Genomic DNA, 26,654 nt, shown 5'->3' on the forward strand with positions numbered 1-26,654 from the left:
AAACTATCACTGAGGTAGGTTCATGTGCTTACCCTCTCCACAGAATCATCCACTGACATCAAAGTCTGGAGCCTTTTGCGCTGTAGAATGTTTGTAAATTCCATGTGGATGGGCAGCATTGGTCCTGTGTACTGCATAATCCAGTGTTTATCCATATTTGGTGCATAGTTATAACTAGGAGTTCTGCAAATATCCAGAAAGGAATCTTACTATATATTTCTTACTTAGTCTTTCAGGACTATATCTCGAGGTTGTGAAATAATCATTATGGAGAGATAATTGAGACACTGCTAAAACATCTTCCTCTTCCAACTATCTTCTGTTTGCATGTATAAGAAGATGAAGTCTTCACCACCCCAAACGGCAAATATCCTCTGAAGGTGTATATATTCAAACATATAAAACCATGACTGGCAGCTGAACATGTAATTAGAAGTTCATTTGGGTTCACTGAATAAAATGTGTAAGAAACGTATCAAGATGATGATGGTTATGTTACAAATCTGCAGATAAAATCTCAGTAAGGTACAAGGGAATATTCTCATGTGATGTTAACTCATAAAAATTTTATTGCTAATGAGGCTATTAAATGTAGTCACAAATATGTTATGTGGAATGATGAATCATCATTTCAACACATTTTTTCTCTTTAATACTTGAGAAGAGTATTTTATTGATTACTTACTTATCTAGTCTTTATGAGTTTTGTATATAGATACCATTACTTTAATTGGACTTGTGGGAATGATAACCAAGTCTACTTCTGCAATATACATGTTTACCAATAAAGCTATTCATTTAATAAACAAATCAATATAGGTGCAGGGAATAATTTCTATAAGCCACAAGGAAATAGTCCTATTGTTCCAGAATAGGTTAGTTCGAGTCTATATTTAATCTACCGCAGAGATCCACGTAGTATCCCATGTCTTCCACCGGGTACTGAAAAAAATATGTCACCTTCTCTTGATGTCTCACCCAACCCCCTCCACCATTAGATGCCGCCACCTCATGCTCTGGCATGGGCAGACAACATATCTATGCTACGGCAGTTCTCACCCCGAGAATTATCTGTTTATATTTGAACTCTTTAACAGACTATAATCCATTGGAATCTTCTTCTTCAATGTTATTAAGCACATAGAGGTTAATATTAAAAACTGAGTGAGAGTTTAACATTTGTTGGGTATCGTGCAAACCGTTTTATATACATTAACTCACCGAATTGTCTCAGCTGTTCTGTAAAATAGGTTTATTATTCCCCTTCTACAGCTGAGAAAATCAAGGCTTGGCAAAGTTAAGGAACTCCTCCAAATTAACAACATTAGTAAGTGGTAGAAACAGAACTGAATTCCAAAGCCCATTTGCTTTAACAAAATGAATGAGAAGGGAAGTGAGGGGTGCTTCCTACATCTGAGATTGCTTTTAATATGAACCACAGCTTTACAAATAGGCAGCCTCACAGAATGAGCAACAGTTTATGTGACCGAGAAATCTGATTCCCAGTCTCTGTCTGAGGAGGATCCCATCAGTGAAATGTTGTGGATAATGACAGCTGAATGTGATCCCATGCCATTATTTGTATTATAAAACTAGGGAAAGAATCAGTCACTGTGAGCTTATTGATTTCAGGAGTTTTGACCGAGTCCTCCCCTGGTTCTGTGGTGGTGTGGGTTTCCCATGGGGAAAGCCTGGAGTTTCTGAGATTCATGGTGATACGCTGGGACACTGCCTTGCACACTGGATCATATAAATGCCACCGGCTATTATACATGCTCTTCTGCTGGTGGATTTGCAGAACCTCTCTTTTGATAGTAGAAAACGCTGGTTTGGGATCCCTGGCCTTCTTGGTTGAAAAAGTTACCCTGGTGACCAGGATGGGTGCTGGTTACCCAGTAGAAGCACAGCAGCACAAATAATATAACATTGAGCTCAGAAGACACTGTCTCTAAAAGTGTCTCAGTTATGCTCAGAAGTGTAAGTAACTCATGTTTAAAGAAAGAGACGAGATTTAGAGTGGAAAAGAGGGTGTGGCTCAAATGTGCTCATCTGTAAACGGGTTAATAGCACTTTTCTTAAACAGCTGTTTTGGGCCAGGCGTGGTGGCTCATGCCTGTAATCCCAGCATTTTGGAAGGCCCAGGCGGATGAATCACCTGAGGTCAGGAGTTCAAGATTAGCCTGGCCAACATGGCTAAACCCCATCTCTACTAAAAATACAAAAATTAGCCGGGCATGGTGGCAGGTGCCTGTAATCCCAGCTACTCAGGAGGTTGAGGCAGGAGACTCTCTTGAACCGGAGAGGTGGAGGGTGCAGTGAGCCCAGATCGCGCCATTACACTCTAGCCTGGGTGACAGAGGGAGACTCTATCTCAAAAAACCACCACCACCACCAACAAAAAACAAAAAACAAACCCAAAGCTGTTTTGAGGAACAACCAGCATATATACATAGCACTTAAAATGCCTAGAACAGAGGCACATGAATTTCCTCCATGAGCCAATAAACAAGCAACTCCCATGTAATTATCTGGGTTGGAAAAAAATCCATAGTATTCCAAAACAAACTCTTCAGGTATGACCTGTCATTCTTAAGATAAACTTTCAATATAAACTTTCTCCTGCCTACCAAAGTAAATGATTCATGAACCAAATGGTCCCATTTTTTTTCTTTGGTCTGAAAGAGTTCTTCATATCCAAAAGTAAACCACAGTCATAAGGGAAGTGGGGAGGGACTTTAGCCCATGTCTCTTATTCTTCATGCAGCATGTTGCGTTACAAACAGGATTAGATTAAGAGGTTGAGGAGGAGGAGACAGGGGCTTCTAAATTCCCTCAAAAAGGGTTTTTCGCCCATGGGGGTAGTTCGAGGTCAGAGAAATATAGAGAGTTGGTCGTGAAAGGCCCCTAACCATTTACTGATACGTGCCCTGAAAAAGAATACAGCTATAACAGATTACACAGGGTTTCTTTATAATACCTAAACATCCTCTACTTATTGCCTTTGATGTTGGGTTGGGTTAATTTAAAAATAAATCTAGTTGACTTTTTTAAAACCACAAAACCTCAACACAAATAAAAATTACAATAGGGAACTGAAACGCAGGCCCACAGTGGGCAAATTATATCTTCCACCAGTTACCTTGGTGTGCTTGGCATAGCTCCACCCCACTTGGAGGAACAGGGAAGCTTGCAGCAAATTACAAGCCTCAAATTGGACTCCCGGATTTACAGAATGACATATGTTAAATCTGGCTTATATTAAAAGGGAAAGTTCAGGGACTGATGTCAAAGCTGTCCTCCCCTGCCCGCCCCCCTTATTTTTCTTAATTTCTCGATATGGGAGATGACCCCCAGCTCTGGGGATGAGGTCCCAGGTGGGATCTCAGCAGGCAGCAGGGACAGAGTGTACACGTGCCTTTTAAAGGAAGACAGACTGCCACTGCTTCCCACAGAACAGCAGCTGTTCAAGGACCCGCAGGTGGAAGGTCGGGGGTCACTGGAATTGACAATGTTGTTGAAAAGTGATCTTTTGCCAAAGGCCTGTGGTTGCCCCCTGCTGAGGTCTGCCAAATTCCTCGAAGATGCGGCCTTCTGTTCCCCAGTGATAATGAAAGCTTGCTTCCCTAAGGATTGCCTTCAAATTATTCAAACAGGGCCTGGAGCTGTCAGCTGGAACACAAGCCACTGAAAAAAGCAGGTAACCGTTTTTGGGAGAAATGGAAAACCACATATTGAGTTATTCCAGAATGTTTTGGAATTAGACTCAAATATTCATCCCAGCTCTGTTCCTTAATAGTATGTGATCCTGGACAGCTTTTTGTCTAAGTCTCAGTTCCCTCATCTATATAATGGGGATAACAACTTTAAAGAGTTCTTGTGAGGGTTAGGAGATTTCTGTGACTCTAGAGAGCAAATTCTGGGACCATATCACACCCATTCTCATAGGTAGCTGGAAAAGAGCTTATCCCTTAATAGCTCATTTGATTGCTACAGCAACTGTGAGGACTCAGCAGGGCACATTAGTCCCATGTTACAAATGAGGAAGTAAAGTACACTGAGGTGGCTCAGAAATAATGCACCGGGATAGCTCTCCATCAGTGCCCCTCCTACAACACCACACGGGCCACAGTCTTGAACCAGAAGCCCCACAAAGTGCCTCAAAAATCTCACTCATTATAAGGAAAATTGATATATCCATTTCTTCCTATCAAAAGTAAGTCCTAAAAATCTTAGCATTCATCCTGATTTACAATACCACCTGCTTCTGCTTTCCCATCAGGTATCTTCCCATCAGTTCCTGGGAAAACTTTTGCTGCAAATACAGAATAAAGCCTGGCTCTTCTAGGCACACTGGCTGCATCCATGAAAAGGTAGATAACACAATACTGGTTATTAAAATTGAGAGGACTAAAGACAAGACTATCATTTTCAAATTTCCATTGCTTTCTTAAAAAAAAATTCTGTGTTGGAGGTAGAGTCACACATGCCTAACCTGGGAAGACCTTTCTCTTGCCTGTTAGATAAGGGCTTCACCCAGTACTGTACACTCCAGACCTTATCCTTCCAAGAAAACATCCCTGTAATCCTCCATAGACTATTCCCATACATAAAAGTTTAACTTTTCCCAGCGAGGCCTCCCTGCATATTGTTTTCCTGTAGTCACTGCTCGTTTGGATTTATTGCTCAGTATGCTGGATCATGGATACTTGAGTCCACTGTACTTGTAAGCTCAACCTTCACCATCATGCCAATTCTCCTGGCTGTTTGATTTTCTTTCTGGTATTGCTTATTGACATGACAGAAATAAGAATTCTGAAAATCAATAATGTTACCTTTTTTTTTTTGACAGGTGAGTATTTTAGGAGAATTATTCTTACTAGCAAAGAAAGAGTTTCAAGAGATGCATGTTTTGTATATTAAATTTACACCTGGGGAACGGCAAGAACTTAGGAGTTCATTTTTAATGCTGATGGCCTTTGGTGTCACCCCAGTGAAAATGAATATATTTCTAGTGTTTTATATCTGAACATGTGTTTTCTTCATTTATTTAGTCTCAAACAAACAAACAAACAAAAAGCCCTAATGATCTAACCCTTAAAGGTCACTGGTAGCAGAACCGTCATTTTCTTAGAAATGAAATAAGACTTCAATTCCCAGAATAAGCCAGTGATACAGATGTAAGGCACACATTCAAAGCATTAAATTGGAAATTCTATACTTAATCTTCAAGCTGCACCATCTCAGTTTTCACTAAAACTGAACTTACTTAATTGACTTTGTGGAGATATTCCCCACCTGAGTTCAAATATCTGTAGATATGTAACATTTGAACATATGCAGGATAATACCAAATGATCTTGATTGGAGGTATATAAGAAAAATAATTCAGAGTCTTTTAATGAAGCTATAAATATCAGTTAGAATTGTGCAGATGCATGGAACTGTTTATAGCTCTAATCTGAATGGTGACTGTGATGTGAACTGAGTAAGTCTAGGGGAGTGAGAAGATCACCTGGGGCCAAGAGAATTGAGTTTCAGCTCTAGTTTTGTCCCTAAATACTCATGTGACCTTCACAAAACCATCTGGGCCTTCATTTAAAGAACATAGACTTTGGGTTTTTGTTTTTTAATCTAAAAAACTGGAATTATATTATCTCTGAGTGTCTTTTAAATTCATGAAACCAACTATTTAAATATTTTGATACTATTTTAAAAATGTTTTCATGTCAGCTATTTAATGAGGTGAACATATTTGTTCATTTGCTAAGCAACAATGAATTGTGCAACTCCTTTGTCGGAAGGCATGTTCACCAGGCACTGGGAGGTAAAGAGATGAAGCATTTTGTCCCTGTCTTCAGAACAAAGCCACCTGCAAAATTCCAGGGCATCATTCACCTGATATGTTATTTGAATGCCCCCTGGAGTTGTGCAACTTGACTTCAGGGATCTCAGTAAAAAAGCAACACCAACGCTGACAGTATAATTAGTAAATGATCCACCCAGAGAAGAATGAGCTAGAAACAGAGAAAAGGGAGCAATGAGTTCTGCCCAAATCACATTTTTCTTTTTTTTTTTATGTAGAATTTAAACTTTTCTCATTTTCAAAAGCACGTCCTTTCATGTATTTGTGGAAAGAGGTATGAATGTGCAAATTCTTTTAAGGCAAGACATTTCTTTTCAGCTTTAGATAACAAAGGTGTTTCAAAACCTTTGTCCTGTGGCTTGCACAGAGGGAGTTTTCCCTTTGACATCTATGTTTATTCAAAAGCTCTACCTTCACAACAACTCTTGCAAATTAGTGCACACGGACTGTTCTACCAAGAGTTTAGATTTCACTTGAACTTGTGTATTTGTGTGTGTGTGAGTGTACATGCACACACACACAGTCACACACATTTATAGGTATGGGAAGAAAGAACTGTTAAATTGGAATAACAGGCCAGGTGTGCTGGCTCATGCCTGCAATCCCAGCACTTTGGGAGGCGGAGGCGGGCGGATCACCTGAGGTCGGGAGTTCAAGACCAGCCCGACCTACAAGGAGAAAACCCGTTTCTACTAAAAATACAAGATTAGCCGAGCGTGGTGGTGCATGCCTGTAATTCCAGCTACTCGGGAGGCTGAGGCAGGAGAACGGTTTGAACCCGGGAGGCAGAGGTTGTGGTGAGCCGAGATCATGCCGTTGCACTCCAGCCTATGCAACAAGAGTGAAACTCCATCTCAAAAAAAAAAAAAAAAAAAAAAAATTGGAATAACAACAACAACAACAAATTTTCAAAGTTGACAGGGGCATAGTTCGTAGAAGGGTGATAAGGAGGTCCCTTAGTTTCCTATAGAATCACCGGGGAGGTAAGTGGCATCTCCTTCCCTGTCACGGCTTTTGTCCACAGGTGTGTATCATGACATCACTGAGGCGGGGAGAGAGAAGTACATTAAAGCAGGGGTGAAGGAATTGCATCCCTATGGAGGTTCTGGGGAAGTAAGTTACTGAAAAGTAGAGTAGAGTCTTAGCCAGAGTGCAGGGCTTTCTAGTAATAGGATTATTATGTGTGTTATTATGACGGAGGCTTCCTCAGATTTCTCAGTGGCTATGAGTAGCTGAGTTACCATTTGATTAAACTGTTTTCCCTGTCAACAAGGTCGATAATCCCCTTTCACTCTTTCTTGGTAAGCATAATCTCTACCATCAATTTGTAAAGCTAACAGGCCAATAGCGAACTGGCTTCCTCTCTTTGTTGGGAACGGCAAACACCTTGGAAAGATGATACATTCGCCCCAGTTCTGAGAGGATCAGATAGTTAAAACCCGATGCCAGATGAAAGCGATCCGAATGATGCCTGACCACCAAGGAAGAAGACCAAAAGGAAAGTGTTCACGTTACTTGCATCCCTGCAACTGGGGAGAACCTACGGTTTCTTGCGCAGTGTTCACAGGGCCTGCCAAATATTTCTGCAAAGTACTTAACTTCTTGCATCCCTTTGCCTGAATGTGTTGCTAATGTTTTCGCTAAGGAAGCTGGTCATTGAGTAGCTCCATGCACTACCGTCGGCAGCTTGTCTTCAATTTGTCTCACTCCTTTTGTCTGAAGACTGAACTCTGAACCTGTGCACATGCTCACTCCTTCCAGCCCCTTCCTCCAGCAGCAACCAGGGACACCTTTACAGCAAAGATGCCAGGAATTCAAGGCTTTCAGGGTATGCAGGAGACCACAGTCTAGGTGCACAAAACCCAAGGATTAGCAGCAAAGAGAAGCTGAATCCCTCAACCAACCATATGAATTTTCATTTCCTGTGGCTAAGGGAGTTCTCCAAACTGGCACTTACCCATAGCACATACTTGCACCTGGAAAAGATAACACAGTCCAGATTGGTCCTTATCCTGTCTATTGCATTGGAATGGGCAGGTGTGAGAGGCTCATCACAATGTGAGTCTTAGCTTGTCAAGAGGTATGTCATGTCACAATGGACAAGCATCAAGTTGTCATTTCTCTCACTGCTTCCCCTAAACCTTAAGTTGAGCCATATGAAATTGCCCTTTTGTAGGTCAAGAATGATAGAATGTTGGTAGTTTCTCAATAGAAAGCATCAATAAGAATTGACACTTATGAAGTGGCTTCTATGTCCCAGGCTGTATGTGGGGACTTTACCTACATTGCCTCTCTTAATTTCTCTTCATGACATCACATCAAGGTGCTAGTATTATCTCCATTTAACAGATGAGACCGTGGAGGTTTCCAGAGATTAAAGAAAGCACCCATAGACTTAGTGAGAGCAGCTGAGACAGGAAGGCAGGCTTGTTAGCCTCTAAGGCCACACTCTGCCCTGTGTAGATTTTACTTTACAGAATCACTAAATAAGGGCAATAGATGGTTCATTTGAACTAAAAAGGAACTACTGAATCTATTTGCACGTGGAAATGACTGAGCCACCTCCTATTTTGTTACTACCCAACCTCCAGTGACTCTCTGCTTGCAGTTACATACAAACTCACTGACATCCTCAATATTCTGCAACAGTTTCCCTTTGCAGCATTGTTCCTCAGTGCTGCTTTCTTTGTAGTCAATTCTGCAGTTTCTAGGACACATCTTAGATTGCATCCTTTACACAGTGACCGCATGTCCTTGCCATATTCTCTTCCTGAAACCCAATCTCTATACAATCATCTGCAGAAATTTTACCCATCCTTGAGGCCCACTTTGAAAGTCGTGGTCCATGAGTTTTCCTGGTTTCCCTTGAAGATATGAATGCTTCTCCCTCCCCACTCCGCAGCCCTGCCAATGTCTGCTCTGTGCTTGTCACTTCTGGCCCTATTGGTGATATCGCCATTGGGACACTTGCCCATCCTGCCCCTAGAGCAGAGGTTGGGGCAAAGTCACTTTATCAAGGCTAAGATAGTATTTACAGTCTGTATGGCATCTGACACAACTACTCAACTTGGTTGTTGTATTGTGAAAGCAGCCACAGACAATACATAAATGAATGAGCGTGACTGTGTGCCAATAACATTTTATTAACAAAAACTGGTGGCAAGCTAGGTTTGGACTGGGAGTATCAGTGTGCCAACCCCTGTCTTAGCTCATCAGTCCTTAAATGTCAGCAACTATGTCTTCCTCATGCTTATCTGTATCCCTGCTGGACTGCATAGTGTCACAGGTGGCACCGATGAATATTTGTGTAATGAAATAGAATTTTTAATTACTGGAATCAGAGATGCTTTTCAAAAAGCTATTGCTGAGACCCTGAGAACTCTGCAGACCCCTCCCCTCATGCAATATTGAATCCATGCAACTGAGCTCTCAGAACCTCTTGACCTGAGGCTGATTTTCCTACAGGCTTAGGACCTTGCCTCAAAGCTTCAAAGGCAGGCTGACTTTTAAGGAGCCATAAAGCACTCTGGTTTGTCAACCCCTTCTCCTCCAGCTTAGGGGAACATCTGTAAAGTTCACAGTTATAGGAAGTCACCTTAGGCTGGGTTTCTGCTAATGCAATAAAGAAAGGTAAAGTGATTTCTGATTCAACAGAAATGGGAACAGAGGGGTTCGGGGGTATTGAAAAAGCCCGCAGGACTTTTTCCTTTCATTGAATCAGTTGGCTACTAAATTTGTAAGTGAGTTATAATGGAGAGCCACTGTCACACATGGGCTTCATTCATGAATTTAGTTGCAGAGTTATATATAGCGGAAGATCTTCAGAAGCTTAAATATCCGCCCATGGAGTAGACTCCAAAACATAATGGCTTATCCCAGCTATATTCCCAGGTGCTGGGGCAACTTTCACGATTTGTTGATGATAGTTTGTGCATTAAAACACTTCCATGTGGCTAACACGGTGAAATCCCGTCTCTACTAAAAATACAAAAAAATTAGCCGGGCGTGGTGGCGGGTGCCTGTAGTCCCAGCTACATGGGAGGCTGAGGCAGGAGAATGGCGTGGAACCCAGGAGGTGGAGCTTGCAGTGAGCCAAGATCGCGCCACTGAACTCCAGTCTGGGCAACAGAGCGAAACTGTCTCAGAAAACAAAAATCCAAAAACAAACAAATAAAAAAACACTTCCATCCTCTGAGTTCCTGGGCATGCTCAGTAGGTTACCCACCCTGGCTTCATATTGTTAGTTCTTGTCCTGAGTCAGCTCTGGCCTCCTTCTTTCTAGTCTAAGTCACGTGATATAGAGATGATCTGTGTACCACTGACCAAGAGTCATAAGTCAATTAGTTACAATGAGGTACAAATAAAAATATTTTATAAGGCTGGGTGCGGTGGCTCATGCCTGCAATCCCAGCACTTTGGGAGGCCAAAGTGGGTGGATCATTTGAGGTCAGGGGAGTTTGAGACCAGCCTAGCCAACATGGTGGAACTGCATCTCTACTAAAAATACAAAAAATTAGCCAGGTGTGGTGATGTGCGCCTGTAGTCCCAGCTCCTCAGAAACCTGAGGCCAGAGAACTGTTTGAACCCAGGAGGCGGAGGTTGCAGTGAGCTGAGATTGCACCACTGCACTCCAGCCTGGGTGACAGCGCGAGACTGTCAAAAAAAAAAAAAAAAAAAAAAAAAAAAGAACATTTTATAAAAACTCTAGGGATGTATAGTGACCAGCAACTAGAGAGCCTGCAGTAGTTAGTTATCTATTTTCATAAGGTTCTTTCTGCCTGGAATCTTGGCTAATAACCAGAGTGGATGAAAAGAGATGATATTTAAGTACAAATAGATTAAGAACCAATTTTGGAGGTTTCACAATATAGGAAACAGATACCAATTTTCTGTTCCCTGTCTCCCTAATGGTCAGGCTTTCAGCAGACACAGAGCCAACTCCACTGCTCTGTGTGGAAGACTGAATATTGATGGCAAAGCTTGGGAAGAAATGGTGTCAAATGAGTGAACAACAAAATCATGTTCTTTGCTGCCAGAGCATCCAGATTTTTCCACCTTTGTCTGGTGAGAACTGTGGCACACGACAGCTCTCTGTTCTGTCTCATCCCCCCATGCCATCAGCCCTCTCCCTTGTGCCTTCCCACCTCCCCCATCTCCAAGACTCTTGCCTCTTTTAAAAAAAAAATCAGGTTATTTTAAAGCTGTGACCTGAGAAGCCCTCTTGGGCAAGACACTTAAGTTGCCTTCTGCAGGAATTCTAATCGCACATCTGCAGCAAAGCTGCTACAGTATTTGCCTGGAAAATAAACCCATGTTTCTATAACCAGACCAGGGGTCCCCACTGTGTAGCTATGAAAAGCATACTATTTGATCATCGTTATTATTAGATCAGACACACGAATATTATTTAAGACAACGAAAGGAAACTCTTGTAAAACTTGCCCCCATTCACTCTATGTGCGTCTCTTCCTTTCTATTTAGCTACTTGTAAATGCTGGAAATGTGATTCCTCCTCAAACCACCCAGATAAGGCGCTTTCTTTCAGGCTCAGCGGCTCCGCCTGTTCCATGGTCTGCACTTAAGTTATCCTTTCATGAAGGAAGCCTTGTGGATACACAGGGTGGAAGGAAACAGGATAAAGGGGAGGAGTGGGGCGAGGAGAAAAGGGAAAGGCATGTTCGGCAGGTCGCAGGTTGAGTTTATTACTTACATGTGTTGGGAAGCATTGGGGTACAGTTTAGAAAACTGTGGGGCCGAGTCCTCGGGGCCATGGGGCGCAGCGTGGCTGATCACCATCATTACGGGCCTATGGGGATACATTCTCTTAGACATTTTGAAGTAATTAATGCTCTCGTTAGTGATTAAGTCTGTGAAGTAGTCCTGAAACATACATTTGACACAAAACAAAAATTACAAAAGGTGACATTCATCAGATCACATTTGAATAACTGCTTTCCCCAGAAGCAATTCACTGCATGAAGTGGTAAGGTCTACAGCAGGAAGGAAGGCTGCACCTCCCAAGGCAGCCAAACATCTTCGATAATAGAGAAAATCAGCTGCCAGTTGTTTTCTAGGGTTGCTAGCTTGGTAACATGTGAAAAATGGATTTTAAGTAATATACAACTTAGCAATGGGGAAAAAAAGTCAAGTCGTGTTTGCCCAAGATAATGATTAATCTGGCAATAAAAGCACTAGAACACATGAAACACCAGATACATATTTCAGTCTCAGGTTTCATTGATGTAATTCCTTGGCAAAAAATTTAATTACTTTAAGGGCAGGAAACACCCACGCCCACTTCAAATTTACAGTTGCAGAACACACACACACACATACACACACGCACACAAATACGCAAACACAAGAAAATATATTTTCTTCAAATGAAAAATCCACCTGTGGGAATTACAATAATCACTAATCAAAGTCATGGCCAAAATCTGGGAGCACAGGGAAAAGCTGTAACATTTGATCAGTTAATTTACTTGAAACACTAGAATAGGGAGCAGTTGATTTCCTGCAGATTATACTGTGTTAATTGCACAACTAAAGCAATACAGCTGCTGGGATTAGAGTCTGACTTGCTAATAAAATGACTTAACCCACAGTCAGGGGGGCTGATGCAGGTCTGTAAGAGGGAGGGAGGAAATGGAGTAAAAAGGAAAGAAAAGATGAAAACTTAAACCACCTGCTTTTTTTAAGTGTGTGTCATTGGCTTGGAGCTCCAGTATAAACTTTATTCAGAAAGTGTTTAGGCAATATTTGCAAATGTTGAAGCCTCCCAGGCATGGCTAATCACATGTTGTAGATTTAAGGACCAGAACAGCTGCAAAAGCAGTATCAGAGGGATGGTGTGTGTCACATGTCATTGTTAGGGCAACTCTACAGGCTATCTCCTTCCTCTTCCAAGGGGGTGTCTGTTTCATTCTTTTCCTCACTGAAAAAATATATATATTCTTTTCAGACACAGTTGTCTTTGACACTTAATCAGCTGTGATAATGAACAAGTTACGCTGATTTAGTATTTGGAGAGAATCTTGATTACTTTGCTCTCTTTAGGACAACAGGGAAAGAAAGGTTAATAACTTGAACAAGGAGCATGAAAAGCATCCCTACAGACAGCAAAGGAGAGCAGTGACAATTAGTGCACATGGTCTGCACCATTTGCATGCGATGATTGTATCCACAGCCGGGGATATGAACTAGGATGAGTGGTTGAGCCACTCTAGAATGCTTTTTTCTCATTTTTGCAAATGAGGATATTGCTCAAATTTGCCTCCAAGGTCTATGCTAACTTTTAACTTTCATGAGTTTGGAAGCCTATTAGCAATGTTTATGAATTCATTTGCATTCATTGTTTTCTGAAGGGTATGAAGGAGCCGGACTTACATCTTATCTCCCACCAAGTCCCTTGTGCTCAAATCAGGCCAAGCAAAAAGACAGCAATATGCCAACATTAAATCAAGTTCTCTCCTTCCGATTTCTACCAAGTGATCTAGCCTGTTGGGAGAGGTTGCTAGATAGAGCAGATTCTCAGCTTCTTTTATATAAATGAAGAAGAGATGGGTATGGCTGGAAGGGAAGGGGATATTTTAGGCAAATTAGCAGGCTAAATTCAAAGATATTTTCCCCTTTATTCTTATGATTTGAAAAAAATTTAAACGTAAGTCAGCTATCACAAAATCTTTGTGAATTTTTAAGTCAAAACTAGAACCCATTTGTCAAAGAACCATAGGACATTGATTTCAGTTTCTCTGAACTGATTTGAAAATCCTAGAATTGATAGCATTAGAGACTTTTGTGGACGCTTGCTGTGGTAGGGCAGGTATCCTTGTCACATAAAAGCTTGGTCAGAACAGGAGTAAAAACAAGGAATGTGGTTTTTCAACCTTTAATTATTATATTTATTTGCTCTTATGCTTGTGCCTAAATCTGAAGCCACAGACAAAATATACTTTTGTCCCAATGAAAAGTAAAACAGTATAAGATGAACACTTGATTGTGTGGACAAGTCCCTGGTTGGGTCCAGGGCAGCTAGGGGGACAAAAATTATCACAAGACAGAGCAGAGAATTCTGATTTTCTTGATGATACTTTCATCAAAGCCTGATTGCCTTTCATCCTAATGAGGGAAATCACTACACAAAGGCAGCGTTCCTTGAGAGTCTTTTCCTTGCCTAGAGTTTAAAATTACCTTAACATTTCTCATGCTAACATTGTGAGAACATAGAAAGCCAATCTTGTGGATAGTTTAACTCACTGAAAATGGCTTTTCCCCATTATGCACAAAGTAAATTGATGCAGTGTAAAAGTGCCTGAAAATTACCTTTGCATAATCAAATCCATGCTTTTCTTTGATGCCATTGCGACAAACAGTGTAATTATAGAAGCGAGAATTCTTGATTAATCCAAGCCATTCTCGCCACCCAGGGGGGATGTAGCTGCCATTATATTCATTGAGGTATTTTCCAAAAAAGGCTGCAGTGGGAAAAAAAGAATTATTTTTTTTCATGTAAAATGATTAATCCTAAATAAATGGATAAGTATAAAATTATGACTTGTAAAAGAGATGGTAAAACAAAAGTTGGCCTAGGTAATGTGAATGCCAAAATGACATTAGTATAATACTCCAATCTTTTGGCAAAGTGACATAAACACATTTTTAAAAAATAAATAGAAGTCATATCCAAGTACCTGGATTACAGCTCAATGAAAGCATCATAATGATCACAGCACTCTGGGTGCATTTATTTCTTATGGTCTTACTGCAGTAAAATCAGGCTATGCCCTTTTGTTAAGTTGATGAAACAATCAGAGAAGTAGCGTGAGATTTGGAATGCAACCACTGGGCAAGAGTTGGAGAACTGAAAGTTCAGTCTTTGTGATAAGTTTTCTAACTTACTATTTGAGAATTGTGAATTATAAAAACACTATTGAAAAGCTTGTTTTTGTTTTTACATATCCAGAAAGTACAAATTTTCTAAACTAGGGAACCATGGTAAACTCCATTTTTATGGGATATGGTCAGGTTTTATATCACATGTATAGTATGTAATGGGTGTTTATGTTACATGTATTTTATGAATGTATATATCTATTATTGATAATAAAAATTCTCTCAACATAAAGTTACTATATAGATTACTAATTTTCATAGAATTATAGTATAGTAGAAGTATATGTGGCATGAAGACAACATAGTTCACTAAAAAAGCCACTGGAAGGCCTTCACATTTATAACTTTGTCATGTCACTTCCAAGAAAGACCACTGTGCCACGGGGCTGACTGGGTCTTTCTGAGAGGGTGAATAGAAATTTGGTCTTCTGCAAAAGATGATGACAGGAGAGGGGTATGGGAAGAAAAGAAGAAGCTGGGATTCCGGGAACAATATGAGTTCATTCTTGAAGTGAAAAATGCATTACAAACTAGCCGAATGGTAGTCATAAATGTATTGGAATAGTTTTGAGAGAGAAAGAGGATGCTATTTGTAATTGTAATTACAGAAAATCTGGTATAAACAAGCACGATTCTGGGTAAACCTAAATGTTTGGTCACTCTAGACACACACATAGCTTTCCCTTCAAGTAGAAAGGGCCAGAGAAAATTTTATTTTATATATATCTGTGTAGGTATATGCATGTGTGCGTGTATGTATATATGTGCGTGTACACACAAACACACATCCCTATACATACATACACGTATGTAGGCAAGTGTTAGTTTTTCTGATGTTATAAAGCTGTTGCCAGACGCCTTCCGTGTCAAAGCCATTTCCTGGCTTCCTTAAACAGATTTTATAGGTGCCCTTGCTTACATCCATGGTAAAAAAAGTAGTTCCTGGAAGACTGGCTTGGGATAATAGAAACGAATTCTAGAACTGGGGCACTTTATTGACATTGGTCTGAAAACACACATTCTGAATTTTAAACTTAATGTACATAGTTTTGGTGTCTCTATGGGATAGCTAGTTAGCTTGCTTTTATCTTTGATATACAACTACAGATGGTCCCTGACCTGTGATGGTTCAATTGAAGATTTTCACATTTACAGTGGTGTAAAATTGGTATGCATTCAGGACAGTACTCAATCAACCCTATGAGATATTCAGTACTTTATTACAAGCCTATTGGCTTTGTGTTCGATGATTTTGCCCAACTGTAGGCTAATATAAGTGTTCTGAGCACATTTAAGTTAGACTGGGCTAAGCTAAGCTCTGGTGTTCGGTAGGTTCGGTATATTAAACGTACTTTTGACTTACCATATTTTCAACTTATGATGGGTTTATGGGGATGTGACCCCATCGTAAGTCAAGGAGCATCTGTACCTGTAGAATTCCTCCATCTGAATGTTTTACTTGCTTCCTAATGCCATTACCTAAAATGGAATTACCGGTTTTCCCTTTCAGCTTTACTCCATTCCTCTGAATGGCATAATCACCCTCCATGAACCGTGTTTGGCCCTCCAGAGTCTCCTCTCCTTCTGCCTGCTCCTGCACTCCCCTTGCTGGGCAGTTGCCACCCCCTATTGAGTGTGCCTTGGAAACAGTGCTCAAATCCCTCCCACCATCCCTGGTAACTTGCCACCCCCCACAGATGCTCATGGTCTCACTGACTTTCCCAGCGAGGCTGGAGGGTCTTTCCACTCCGATTGCCACTGATTGATCTTCCCAAGGACCTGCTCTGGTTACTTCACCCTCTTCTCGCAATCTCAGATAACCCTCACTGACTGCAGAATCAACTGTACTCTGCTAGCTTGCCCTCAGAGTTACCTTGAGTTTGGACAAAATCCTTCCCTTTCCAACCCCATCTCCTATTTCTCTGTTAATCGTCCCTCTCTCCAGCTAATGTTTCCTCTATTTGCTCTCTGGTTCCCACCTCTATATTTTTGCTTGTGCAATTCTCTTTATTTGCCTCTTTATATATCAAGGCCAGAATAGATGCCATTTCACTCACAGTCTCTGTCTTAATTCCACAACACTGTCTTTGTGGTTCTAATGTCATCTTCCCTTTCTCCATTGTGGTATAGTCATATTCATATAGAAGCTGAATACCTGCTAGACTATAAGCTTTTTGAGGGCAAACATTGCCTCTGCCTTGTCTCTGAGGCACTCTCCATCCTTGCACACAGTTCAGGGCTCCAACCTTTTTGTTTCTTGAACTTGGGTTCATGAACCCAATGTATTCTGGGGACTTTACTAGGTCTAGACTTTTAAAAATTTGTGATTTTGCTTGAATTATCTTATTTATTTTTTTGAGATGGAGTCTCACCCTATTGCCCAGGTTAGAGTACAGTGGCGTGATCTCGGCTCACTGCAACCTCTGCCTCCCAGGTTCAAGCGATTCTCCTGTCTCAGACTCCCAAGTGGCTAGGACTACAGGTGCATGCCACCACACCAGGCTAATTTTTTTTTCTTTTTTTTTTAAGTAGAGATGGGGTTTTACCATACTGGTCAGGTTGGTCTCGAACTCCTGACCTCAGATGATCGATCCACCTGCCTAGGCCTCCCAGAGTGCTGGGATTACAGGCATGAGCCGCCGCGCTCAGCCAAATTATATTTTTTAAAGCTGATTTGGCCTTCAAAACATTTTCATAGAATAGAGCTGTAGAGTTTCCAAAATTGTTATTTCTTATTACATTATTTTTAAAAGAGTCTAGACTCCAGTCTGAGAAATATGGCAATGTGTGTGTGTTGAATGAATGTTTATTTGTTGACTCTGTGAATGAGTGAACCAATCAGGTCGTCAGTCAGCCAAGTGCCCACTGCTTAAGGATTCTGTCAGGGGCATTGAGCAGGTTGATCAGTGTAGGGCAAAGTGTCAAAGGGTCTCACATCAGGTGACTCAGGATTTCTTTCTGGGCTGACTATGTGTCGTAGGAATTCTTCTAATGAGGAATTCCTGTCTTAGAGACGAACTGACCTTTTCACATAGAACCACAAGATGATTTTCCTTTTCCAACAACATGCAGTATGACTTGGAGCCACAGGCAGCAGACCAAGGCCACACCCCACTAACATTCAAAGGGACTGTTTCCAAAAAGCTTGCACTTAACAACCTCAGGCCCCGTGCTTTCCTTGGCCTCCTCCTCATCCCTACGGGTTTATCCCACTTTTCTCTCCTCTTTTTTTTTTTTTTTTTCCAAAAAGGCAAAAAGCATAGTGATTGAGAATATAAACCCTAGAGCCAGCCTGCTTGGGTTCAAATTCTGGCCCTAATACTTGCTAGGGTATCCATCTACATGCAAGTTACTTAACTTCTCCCTCCCCCAACTACCCTTCTATAAAGCCACTGTGGTGATAACGATAATGGTGGCAGGATTGTTTCGAGGATTAAATGCATCAACACATATGTAAAGCACTGAAAACAGTGCCTGGCACAAAACAAGGGCTTGTGAAGTGCTCCTACAACTAATATTGTTATTAGCGTCACCATTATCAGTGTCCTTTTGGCCCTGTCTTATAGTAAATGATTTTCTATTCTGCAGTGTAAAGAAATCTCACACTAGAGTTCTGCACTTGTGCCCTTGAAAATATCTCTTCGGAGGTTACATATTTTCTTCCCCACTACTATTTGTTTTGTGGCAACAAACTCCTCCATTTGGCTTACATTTTTCTGCTTAATTAGTTTTATTTTTTTTTTCTGCACTTTAAGTTACTTCGTTGTTGGGGTTTTTTGTTTCCTCTCCCCACGTCATTCCTGCCCTTTCCTCATTGTTTTACTTTGTAGGATATTTTGTACTGTTTTCTACCCATTGCCATGGCATTCCCCTTTGACTTAATCCTTCCCTTATAAACTATTCCTTCAAGTCTTTTAATAGTCCTTGCTATTTGCTTCAGAACTCCCTCCAGGTTTTCGGTGTCTCTATGTTAATGGAGCGTAAGAAATGTACTCAGTATTCCAGATGTGCGCTTACCCATCACACTCATCCCAAGGCTGATGGGGGCCCCGGGTGTCAGGGTGCAGCACTGTTGGCCTCCAGTTGCTCTGGACTTTTTGTTGCCTTATGACATTGAGACTCGTTTGTAATCACCCCTGGCCTCTTTCAACATGATGTTTCCGGGCGGCGCTCTGCAATTGATTATCTGGCCTGCTAGTTATTTTCCTCCAGATGTATTAAATCTCTCCCTTCCTAAGGTGAATTTAGCTTTCTTGCCCATATTGCCATTATGTCTACATGTAGGTTACATATAGTTCATCGTTTTTCTATCCTTCGGCATTGGCAATTCAATTCAATTCCTGCTATCTGAATACATCGCTAACATGCCATTCACCCATCCTCTTTTTTTTTGGACACCATTAAGCACTTCCCCTTCACAGCTGTTTAAGAAGGTGGTGGGGGTTGGGAGGCAGGGAGAAAGATCAGAAGACCTGATTGTAATTATTGTTGGCTTTAGACCACGCTACTTCTGTCTAGGACAACCTGTTCCATAATGCTTAGAAAAATGTCCTGGAACTGTCTGAAGCCAAGGCATTTATTTTAAAGCCAGCAATAGTAACTAACCCGAAGATCTGATGCTGCAGAAAAGTCAAATATTATTTAATGTATCAAAAGATATATTGAAATTTTAATCCATTTAATTGATAGACTTAGGGTGATGGGATTTCATGGTAGTAACTATAAATATAATTTTGAACCAAGTTAAAATTATGATTAATGTCAGTTTGTATACAGCAGTCTGGTTTCCCAAACCAGATTGTAAATATAGTGAAGACAGGAATCTTACTTTAAATGTCTTCAACCCAATGTCTAGTATGTTCCAGGCACACTGTGGTTTAACAAATATATGAGGTATCTTATGTTTATGTACTTATCAAGAATCTACATCATAATAAAATTAAGAATATTAGTTTGTCTTACTTTAAGTGAACTCTACATTTAAAAACATCTTATATTAGAGAATAAGTATACTTGCTATAAGTAACATAAATTTTGTAACGTAAAAAGACAAAAAAATTTTTGATCCAATATTGTATTTACCATTATTTGACATAATTTTTCTTTTTCAGAACTAAGGCCTATGATTTTGATTTATTACAAAGGAATTCTTCACAAAAAGATTTATTGCAGATGTCTATTAAATATTGTCCGTTCTACCTCAGTGACATGAGTTAGAATGCATGTGATTAAGATTTAACTCATATGTGATTTTATGTACCATGTGTTAGGATTGTAATAGAATACCACAACTGTTAAATGAATCAATATTATAATTACCATGAGTATAATAAAGTTATAACATACAGTAATTTCGGGCAAGAAAGAAAACTTAGGAATCATTCTAGGCCAATCTCTGCATCGTACAGATTGGAAAACTGGCCTGTCCAAGTCCTCAAAACAAATCTATGATCTTCTCGATTTTGCTTCAGTTTTTTTTCGTTAAATACTTAATGCTATCTCTCAACCATGGATAATTATTTTTACCTTAAAACCTATGCCAGGTTTTATATTAATGTTGATATCCTCATAATAAATTTATGTTAATTTTTTTGGAGCTGATTTCAGGCAGGATATTCATTTTGATGATAGATAATCCAATCTCATTCCTATTTCACTTGTCGGAATATGAAGTGCAGCAGACATGTTACTGCATTTTCCCCTTCTTGAACATTCAAGCTCTCATAGACTCATATTTTCCATGAGTAAAGTTAGAAAAATTTAGGCTATAGCCAGTCCAAAAATATGCCTCAGTTCTGAAAGAGAAAACTCATGTCATACAATGGTAAATATAATACTGGATTAATTTAATTCATTTAAATCCATGGATTCTGGACGCCTCCCAAAATAAGCCCCTTAGTAATTTGTCTTCTCTGAGTTATTCTACGTAAAACTTACTCTCTAGATGGATATTTATGTATAGTACATATTTCAGTTTCCCTCATTATTTTTCTTAGGTTTGTAGCTAAATGTTCCAAATAATAAATTCATTATTAGGAAAACAATAAAATAAAACAATAAAAGTCAAAAAACATTGACTTTCTCCCTACTAGTTTAGTATCTCATAAATAATTACATTGGTTTAATACCTACCTACCAATTCTCTTAATTTTCTAAGATTCCTGCCACTTGTGTGTACTTGTGTATTTTCAAATGGGTTGTTGTCCATGGTTGGGTCAATAACTATTGTCATGAAGACATATTTATTTCCTAATTGTCTGAGATACTGCAATGTTTTCCCATCAAGGATACATTTAAATCATAGAGATCTCTATCACTGCCATTTCAGTTTTCCATTTTTTTTTTTTTTTTTTTGGAGACAGAGTCTCGCTTTGTTGCCCAGGCTGGAGCGCAATGGTGCGATCTCGGCTCACTGCAACCTCTGCCTCCTGGGTGCAAGTGATTCTCCTGCCTCAGCCTCCTGAGTTGCTGGGATTACAAGCACGCACCAACACACCCGGCTAATTTCTGTATTTTCAGTAGAGATGGGGTTTCACTATTTTGGCCAGGCTCAAACTGCTGACCTCAGGTGATCCGCCCATCTCAGCCTCCCAAAGTGCTGGGATTACAGGTGTGAACCACTGCACCCAGCCCCAATTTTTATTTTTTCTGATTTACTAATAGGCAAATCAAGATTTGTTTTCCTGAGCCCATATTATCGTTTTCCTACCCTTTTTTTTTTTTTTTTTTGAGACAGAGTCTCGCTCTGTTGCCCAGGCTGGAGTACAGTGGCACGATCTTGGCTCACTGCAAGCTCTGCCTCCCGGGTTCACGCTATTCTCCTGCCTCAGCCTCCCGAGTAGCTGGGACCACAGGCGCCTGCCACCATGCCTGGCTAATTTTTTGTATTTTTAGTAGACGGGGTTTCACTGTGATAGCCAGGATGGTCTTGATCTCCTGACCTTGTGATCCGCCCGCCTCGGCCTCCCAAAGTGCTGGGATTACAGGTGTGAGCTACCTCACCCGGCCCCTTTTTCTACTCTTAACTAAGGTTTTGTAAAAGTCTTTATTTCCCTTAAAGAATTCCTTTTATTTTGGAGGATGACTCACTATAAATTGTATTATTACCTAAGTGTCTAAACCCCGGGGAAAAGGTTTAGAATCAGACTTAGCTTCCAGGAGCAAATCTATTTTCCCTGGAGAAGACATCGACTGAAACAAAATCCTTGGGCTGCACAAAAAAGTGACAGCCCATTGAGGTAACACGTAAGCCTTCCGGTGTGTACACAGTTTCATCCCAGACCTGATTCTTGAGGTTTGATCAGCACACTGGAGAGAGCCCTGAAGACTAAGGTCCCAGTGCCCACTCCTCCCATTAGAACGTCAGTCAGATCTGCCACTTCGGTCACTTTATTCTTGTGGGGGTAAATTTGCTCCTCTAAAAATAAGGAAATGGAACTAAATTATCTTTCAGTTTTAATTAAACTCTCTCAATCCCTCTTAGGGTGGATACAGCATAGTATAACCAAAGCAAGTACCAGGAAACATTATGCTTACAGGCAACTGAATTGTTTTTATCCCGGTGACTCGGTGAACTTTACAATGGATGGTGTTTCCGTTTTTGCTCTTACCATCTGGATGCTGAGTTCTAAATATTCCACCTTTCCCTACAGCAAGCAGTTTGTACAGCAATATTCACCTTGACTTTAACTAGTTCTACTCTTTGCTTCTGTTTTCCAGGGTCCTTATGGGTCTGTAGCCTCTAACGTCTGTATCTCTGGAAGGCATTTTGGAATGAGGCAGGATAGAATCATTACATAAATAAATAAAACAATGAACAGAGGAAAGACTTTGGAGTCAGATGTGTTGGGTTCATTCCATCACTGACTAGCTCATGACCATAGACAATTAGCCTTTCTGAGTCTCGGTTTTTTCATTAGTAACATGGGGAATTCCTTTCTTTCAAGATTGCCCTAGGAATTAGGTGAGATAATGGCAAAATCGAATTCCCTTGTTTCTTGCCCTTCCTAATTTAGCCCTGAAACAAGTTAGCAAACCCTAGTTGACTGCTCTAAGTCCTGGCAGGGCCCTGTCTCACCCTCAATCTCTATTTCTTATGACAAATGTCATCCACATCACTCTGGATATGTGAGAGTCCCAATCATTCCAGTTCCAAGTTTGCTACTAGGGATTACATTACAGGGAACCTGGGAGGTGAAAGGCACTGATTTCACACAACACTTCCCATAAACAAAACACAATTTGATGGTTAAAATCAGGAACCAGGTATTAGGGAACTGCCTCTGATTCTGTTTCTGAGCTGGTCACACAATGTTTGAAAGCTCCACCTCAGTTATAAAACAGAGCCAAGTACATCTGCCGTCTATGAACTCTACAGGGATGTTTGATGGATTTGCAAATTGCTTTAGAGTCCTCAGACGAAAGGTGCTATAAATTTAAATCACTAATGTGAGAAAACACACTCAGATAAGGCACTCTCTGTAATCTCTCTGTAACCTAGTTTCTTTCCTCAGCATAAGAAAACACCCTTGAGATGCACAGGAGGAGCTGCTGCTTTGAGTGGAGATGTTGAGCTGTCTGCCAGTGACAGTGCTATCACATGCACGATCAATATTTTCATCCATAAATAACAAGTATTAAGTGCCCACAGGGCGCTCTGCAAAGAAGCAAATGGCCATATATTTCCTGAGTCCGGTGGGAAAAAATGAATTTCACTTGTAAAAGAGATGCAGGAGAATATTTATCTGAACTCTTTTACTTTTAAATCTTCAAAATAGAGAAACTGTAGCCCTGAAAGTCATTTGGACAAGCTTTAATAATAACATATCTGATTCTTATGAATAACCCAGGTGATTCTGGAAAAATAAAAACAAGCAACAACCCATGTCTGCACTGTAGCCCTTCTATGAACAACGTTGTGTCCTTTTATGAAGAAATGCTACAAAAACCCAAGGAGATCATCTACATGCTGGGAGTATAGGGCCTTGGGGGTAACATTACTAGAAGGAACTTTGCTTTTGTCTCAGAAAGACTGGCATGATGTTCACTACTCCTCTTGAAAGAAGTCCCCAATTTTCAAAAAACCAATAAAAAAAACCCTCTTCTTGCCGGGTGTAGGTTAAACAATAATAGGAGGTGTAGCAATTAGAATGCCTTCCTTTCCTGGAAGGTAGAAGTGAACATTTGAGACCTAAAAATGACCGCAAGCTAAAGAAACTTTCCAAATCCTATTAAGTATGAATGAACAAATACATGAATCAATAAGGTACACATGATTGGTTTACCCATCAGTTACTCGTTAATTAATAAATAATAAATAATTTTGATCATTTACTGTGTCCCAGACCCTAGGGTAGATGTCAAGCAGTTTAAAAACACTTGATCCTTTTTTTAGGTATTTGTTGGAGCTTCATGCATTTCATTACACAACATTTCTTCCTGAGTCTAAGACATATTACGAGAGGTTCATGGGCTAGAAATATCATCTCTTACCTGTTCTGTAGCCAGTGTTGTTAAGATATACAGCAAAAGTCCGAGGCTCATGCATGGCCTGCCACGAGGGTGAAGAGCAGTTCTCATTGTTGGTGTAGACATTGTGATTGTGCACATACTTCCCGGTGAGCATGGAGGACCGTGACGGGCAGCACATGGGTGTTGTCACAAAGGCATTGATGAAGGTGGCCCCACCATGTTCCATAATCTTTCTCGTTTTGTTCATGACTTGCAGGGACCCTGAAAGGCACAGTGCCAGCATTGTTTAGCAAAGTGCAGCACATGAATGCTCATTTCTATCGTGCCCTTCAGTGCCTCTGTTTCCCTGACTTATTTATTTCCTTTCTTAGCTTGAAGGAGTCTATAATTTGATCAGCTCTCATTTCTACAACAAAATTAAGCATTTGAGATCCTACCATCTCAAGTATTTTGCAGAATAGTAAACATACTTCTCCCCTTTGTAATCACAAAGAAAAATAATGCAGGCTAATCTGATAATTAAAGCTAGAATTTTAGCTATGGAGCAGATTCAAAGGCCAGCAGCCCATTGAAGACTATCAGAGAACAACAGCCTGATACACAGAGCATCAAAACCCCCAGCCCAGCACAAATGCAATCTACTAGTGACATTGCTACTAGATTACTAGTGTAGATTATTACTAGAGCATTTTAATCATATGAAAGAAAAGAGAAAAAAATTTTCTTCACTATTAAGTTCCATCAAAATGCCTGTGTTTAATAATAATTAAAAAAGATCTTCAATGCAAGTTGGTATCCTCTAGCAAGCTCACCAAATGTTTGCCAGTTTTTTCTATTAGGATAGCAATATGAATTTATATTTTGATCTATTTATGCACAATTTTTAAGGATAGGTTGTTTGCTTGTGAAAGAGCTATAATTCGATTGCACTCAAAAGTATTTGCATGACTGTAAAATATTCCATTTTAACTTTAAGGATGAAATGGTAACATAAGATTGCTGAGGAAGGAAAAAAAAAACTATTTCGATTACTCTATCTAGCCAAACATTGCAGCTGAAACACATCCAAACACTGCAGAAAAGCACAGGCCAGAATTCAATAGTCTTTTCAGGACTCGTCAAGAAGTGCACTACAGAGTACTACAGCCAAGCCCATTGCATTTGAATCTTGGAGCCTCAGATTTCCAACAGGTCCCACTTCTTCCAAAGAAAGGAAGAAAGTCTATGTTTTCCAGCAAGGAAGGAAATCGTAATGCAAACCAGGCAAGCATTCAGGGCAGAAGAGAAGCATGCAATAGTCCAAAAAGCCACAGTTAGTCCCGTGTCTTCATATACTAGCTTTTACCGTTCACATGACGCATATGAGAACAGGAGGAAGGTTTCTAATTGGGTCTCATTAGAGCTCCCTAAAATATGCCTCAGCTAGGAGCAATCCTAACTGTTCTTTCTCTTCTGGTTGTCTTCAGGGGATCAAGTAACCTTTTGTAGTCAGTGAATAACATGTCATGAGTGCCTACTTCATGCAAAACATTCTATCAACCTCAGCATTCTGGGCTGATCTCCCAAGTATAGCATAAACAAAAGAAATGGGAAATTTTCTGCTTCTGGTCTTCAGTAATAAACTCTCTAGACGAGAATCTACATAGAAAAATCACTTGGGGATATTTGCAAAGCAATGCACACGTAACAGTGTGAATACAGCAGTAGCAGGGCATATAAAAATAGAGGGAACTTGGATTGAAGGCTTAATAGGAGTTCTGAAATGAGAGATGAGGACAGATGGAAAAAAAGGAGGAAGTAAATGTCGGATGGGTGAAGTATATCATTGGGGGATTGTGGCGAGTGACAAGTGTGATGCTCTAGAGGTGGGAAGAAACAAGTAGAGTGATGAGAACAACACATTGATTTCCTGGCATGAAGAGGAATATGGAGAATTCTCTTCATGAAATGTGGAAAGCAGATTTAGCAAATAGCTTGAAGGCTGGGCAGAGATACTGGATGTGATAGAATATAAAAAATGAAGGTAGAGTTATGTTCTGTGTCAAAGTCATGAATGGCATGTTAAGAAAAAAGTTTTTGAAAGATGTTGCTGCTGCAGTGGATTGCAGATTGCAGTGGATTGCAATTGCCTCAAGAGGCGTTGCTGTTGCAGTGGTGGTGTGTGGATTGAGGAGGGCACAGCACTGCTGGTCCGCGAAGGGTACAGATGAGGTCGCTGAAGCCGTGTAGCCCTGAGGAGAGAAGAGCTGACCCAAGTGATGTGGTAATGCATGAGAAGGCTGGGAGTTGGCTAACACCTTGAAGTTTTTACCATGAGAAGAAAACTGGAAACCAATAGTTTCACTGATGGTGAAGAAGTAACTAAAAAGGAATATGCCTTATAGGAGATTTAAAAACCCCATTTTACAAAAGTTGCATTTTATAT

General features: G+C 40.4%; 1 protein-coding gene across 9 annotated transcripts in view; it reads right to left on the reverse strand.

The window, feature by feature from the left end:
- LOC105483613 (sulfatase 1) overlaps nt 1-26,654 on the reverse strand; it is a 193,325-nt gene that overhangs the window by 57,960 nt on the left and 108,711 nt on the right. For 6 of the 9 annotated variants that reach the window (XM_011744576.2, XM_011744580.3, XM_011744575.2 and 3 more), the window contains exons 5-8: nt 24,251-24,490; nt 14,189-14,340; nt 11,574-11,743; nt 33-183 (exon numbers count right to left, since the gene is read on the reverse strand). In XM_011744576.2, the coding sequence (XP_011742878.2) occupies nt 33-183; nt 11,574-11,743; nt 14,189-14,340; nt 24,251-24,490 (713 nt within the window). Of the gene's footprint in view, nt 1-32; nt 184-11,573; nt 11,744-13,252; nt 13,336-14,188; nt 14,341-24,250; nt 24,491-26,654 lie in introns of those variants that run through there. The other 3 variants (XM_071068132.1, XM_011744578.2, XM_011744577.3) reach the window with 3 other exon arrangements.

The sequence above is a fragment of the Macaca nemestrina genome, chromosome 8 (genome assembly GCF_043159975.1).
Source record: "Macaca nemestrina isolate mMacNem1 chromosome 8, mMacNem.hap1, whole genome shotgun sequence".
In the NCBI taxonomy this organism is placed as follows: domain Eukaryota; kingdom Metazoa; phylum Chordata; class Mammalia; order Primates; family Cercopithecidae; genus Macaca; species Macaca nemestrina.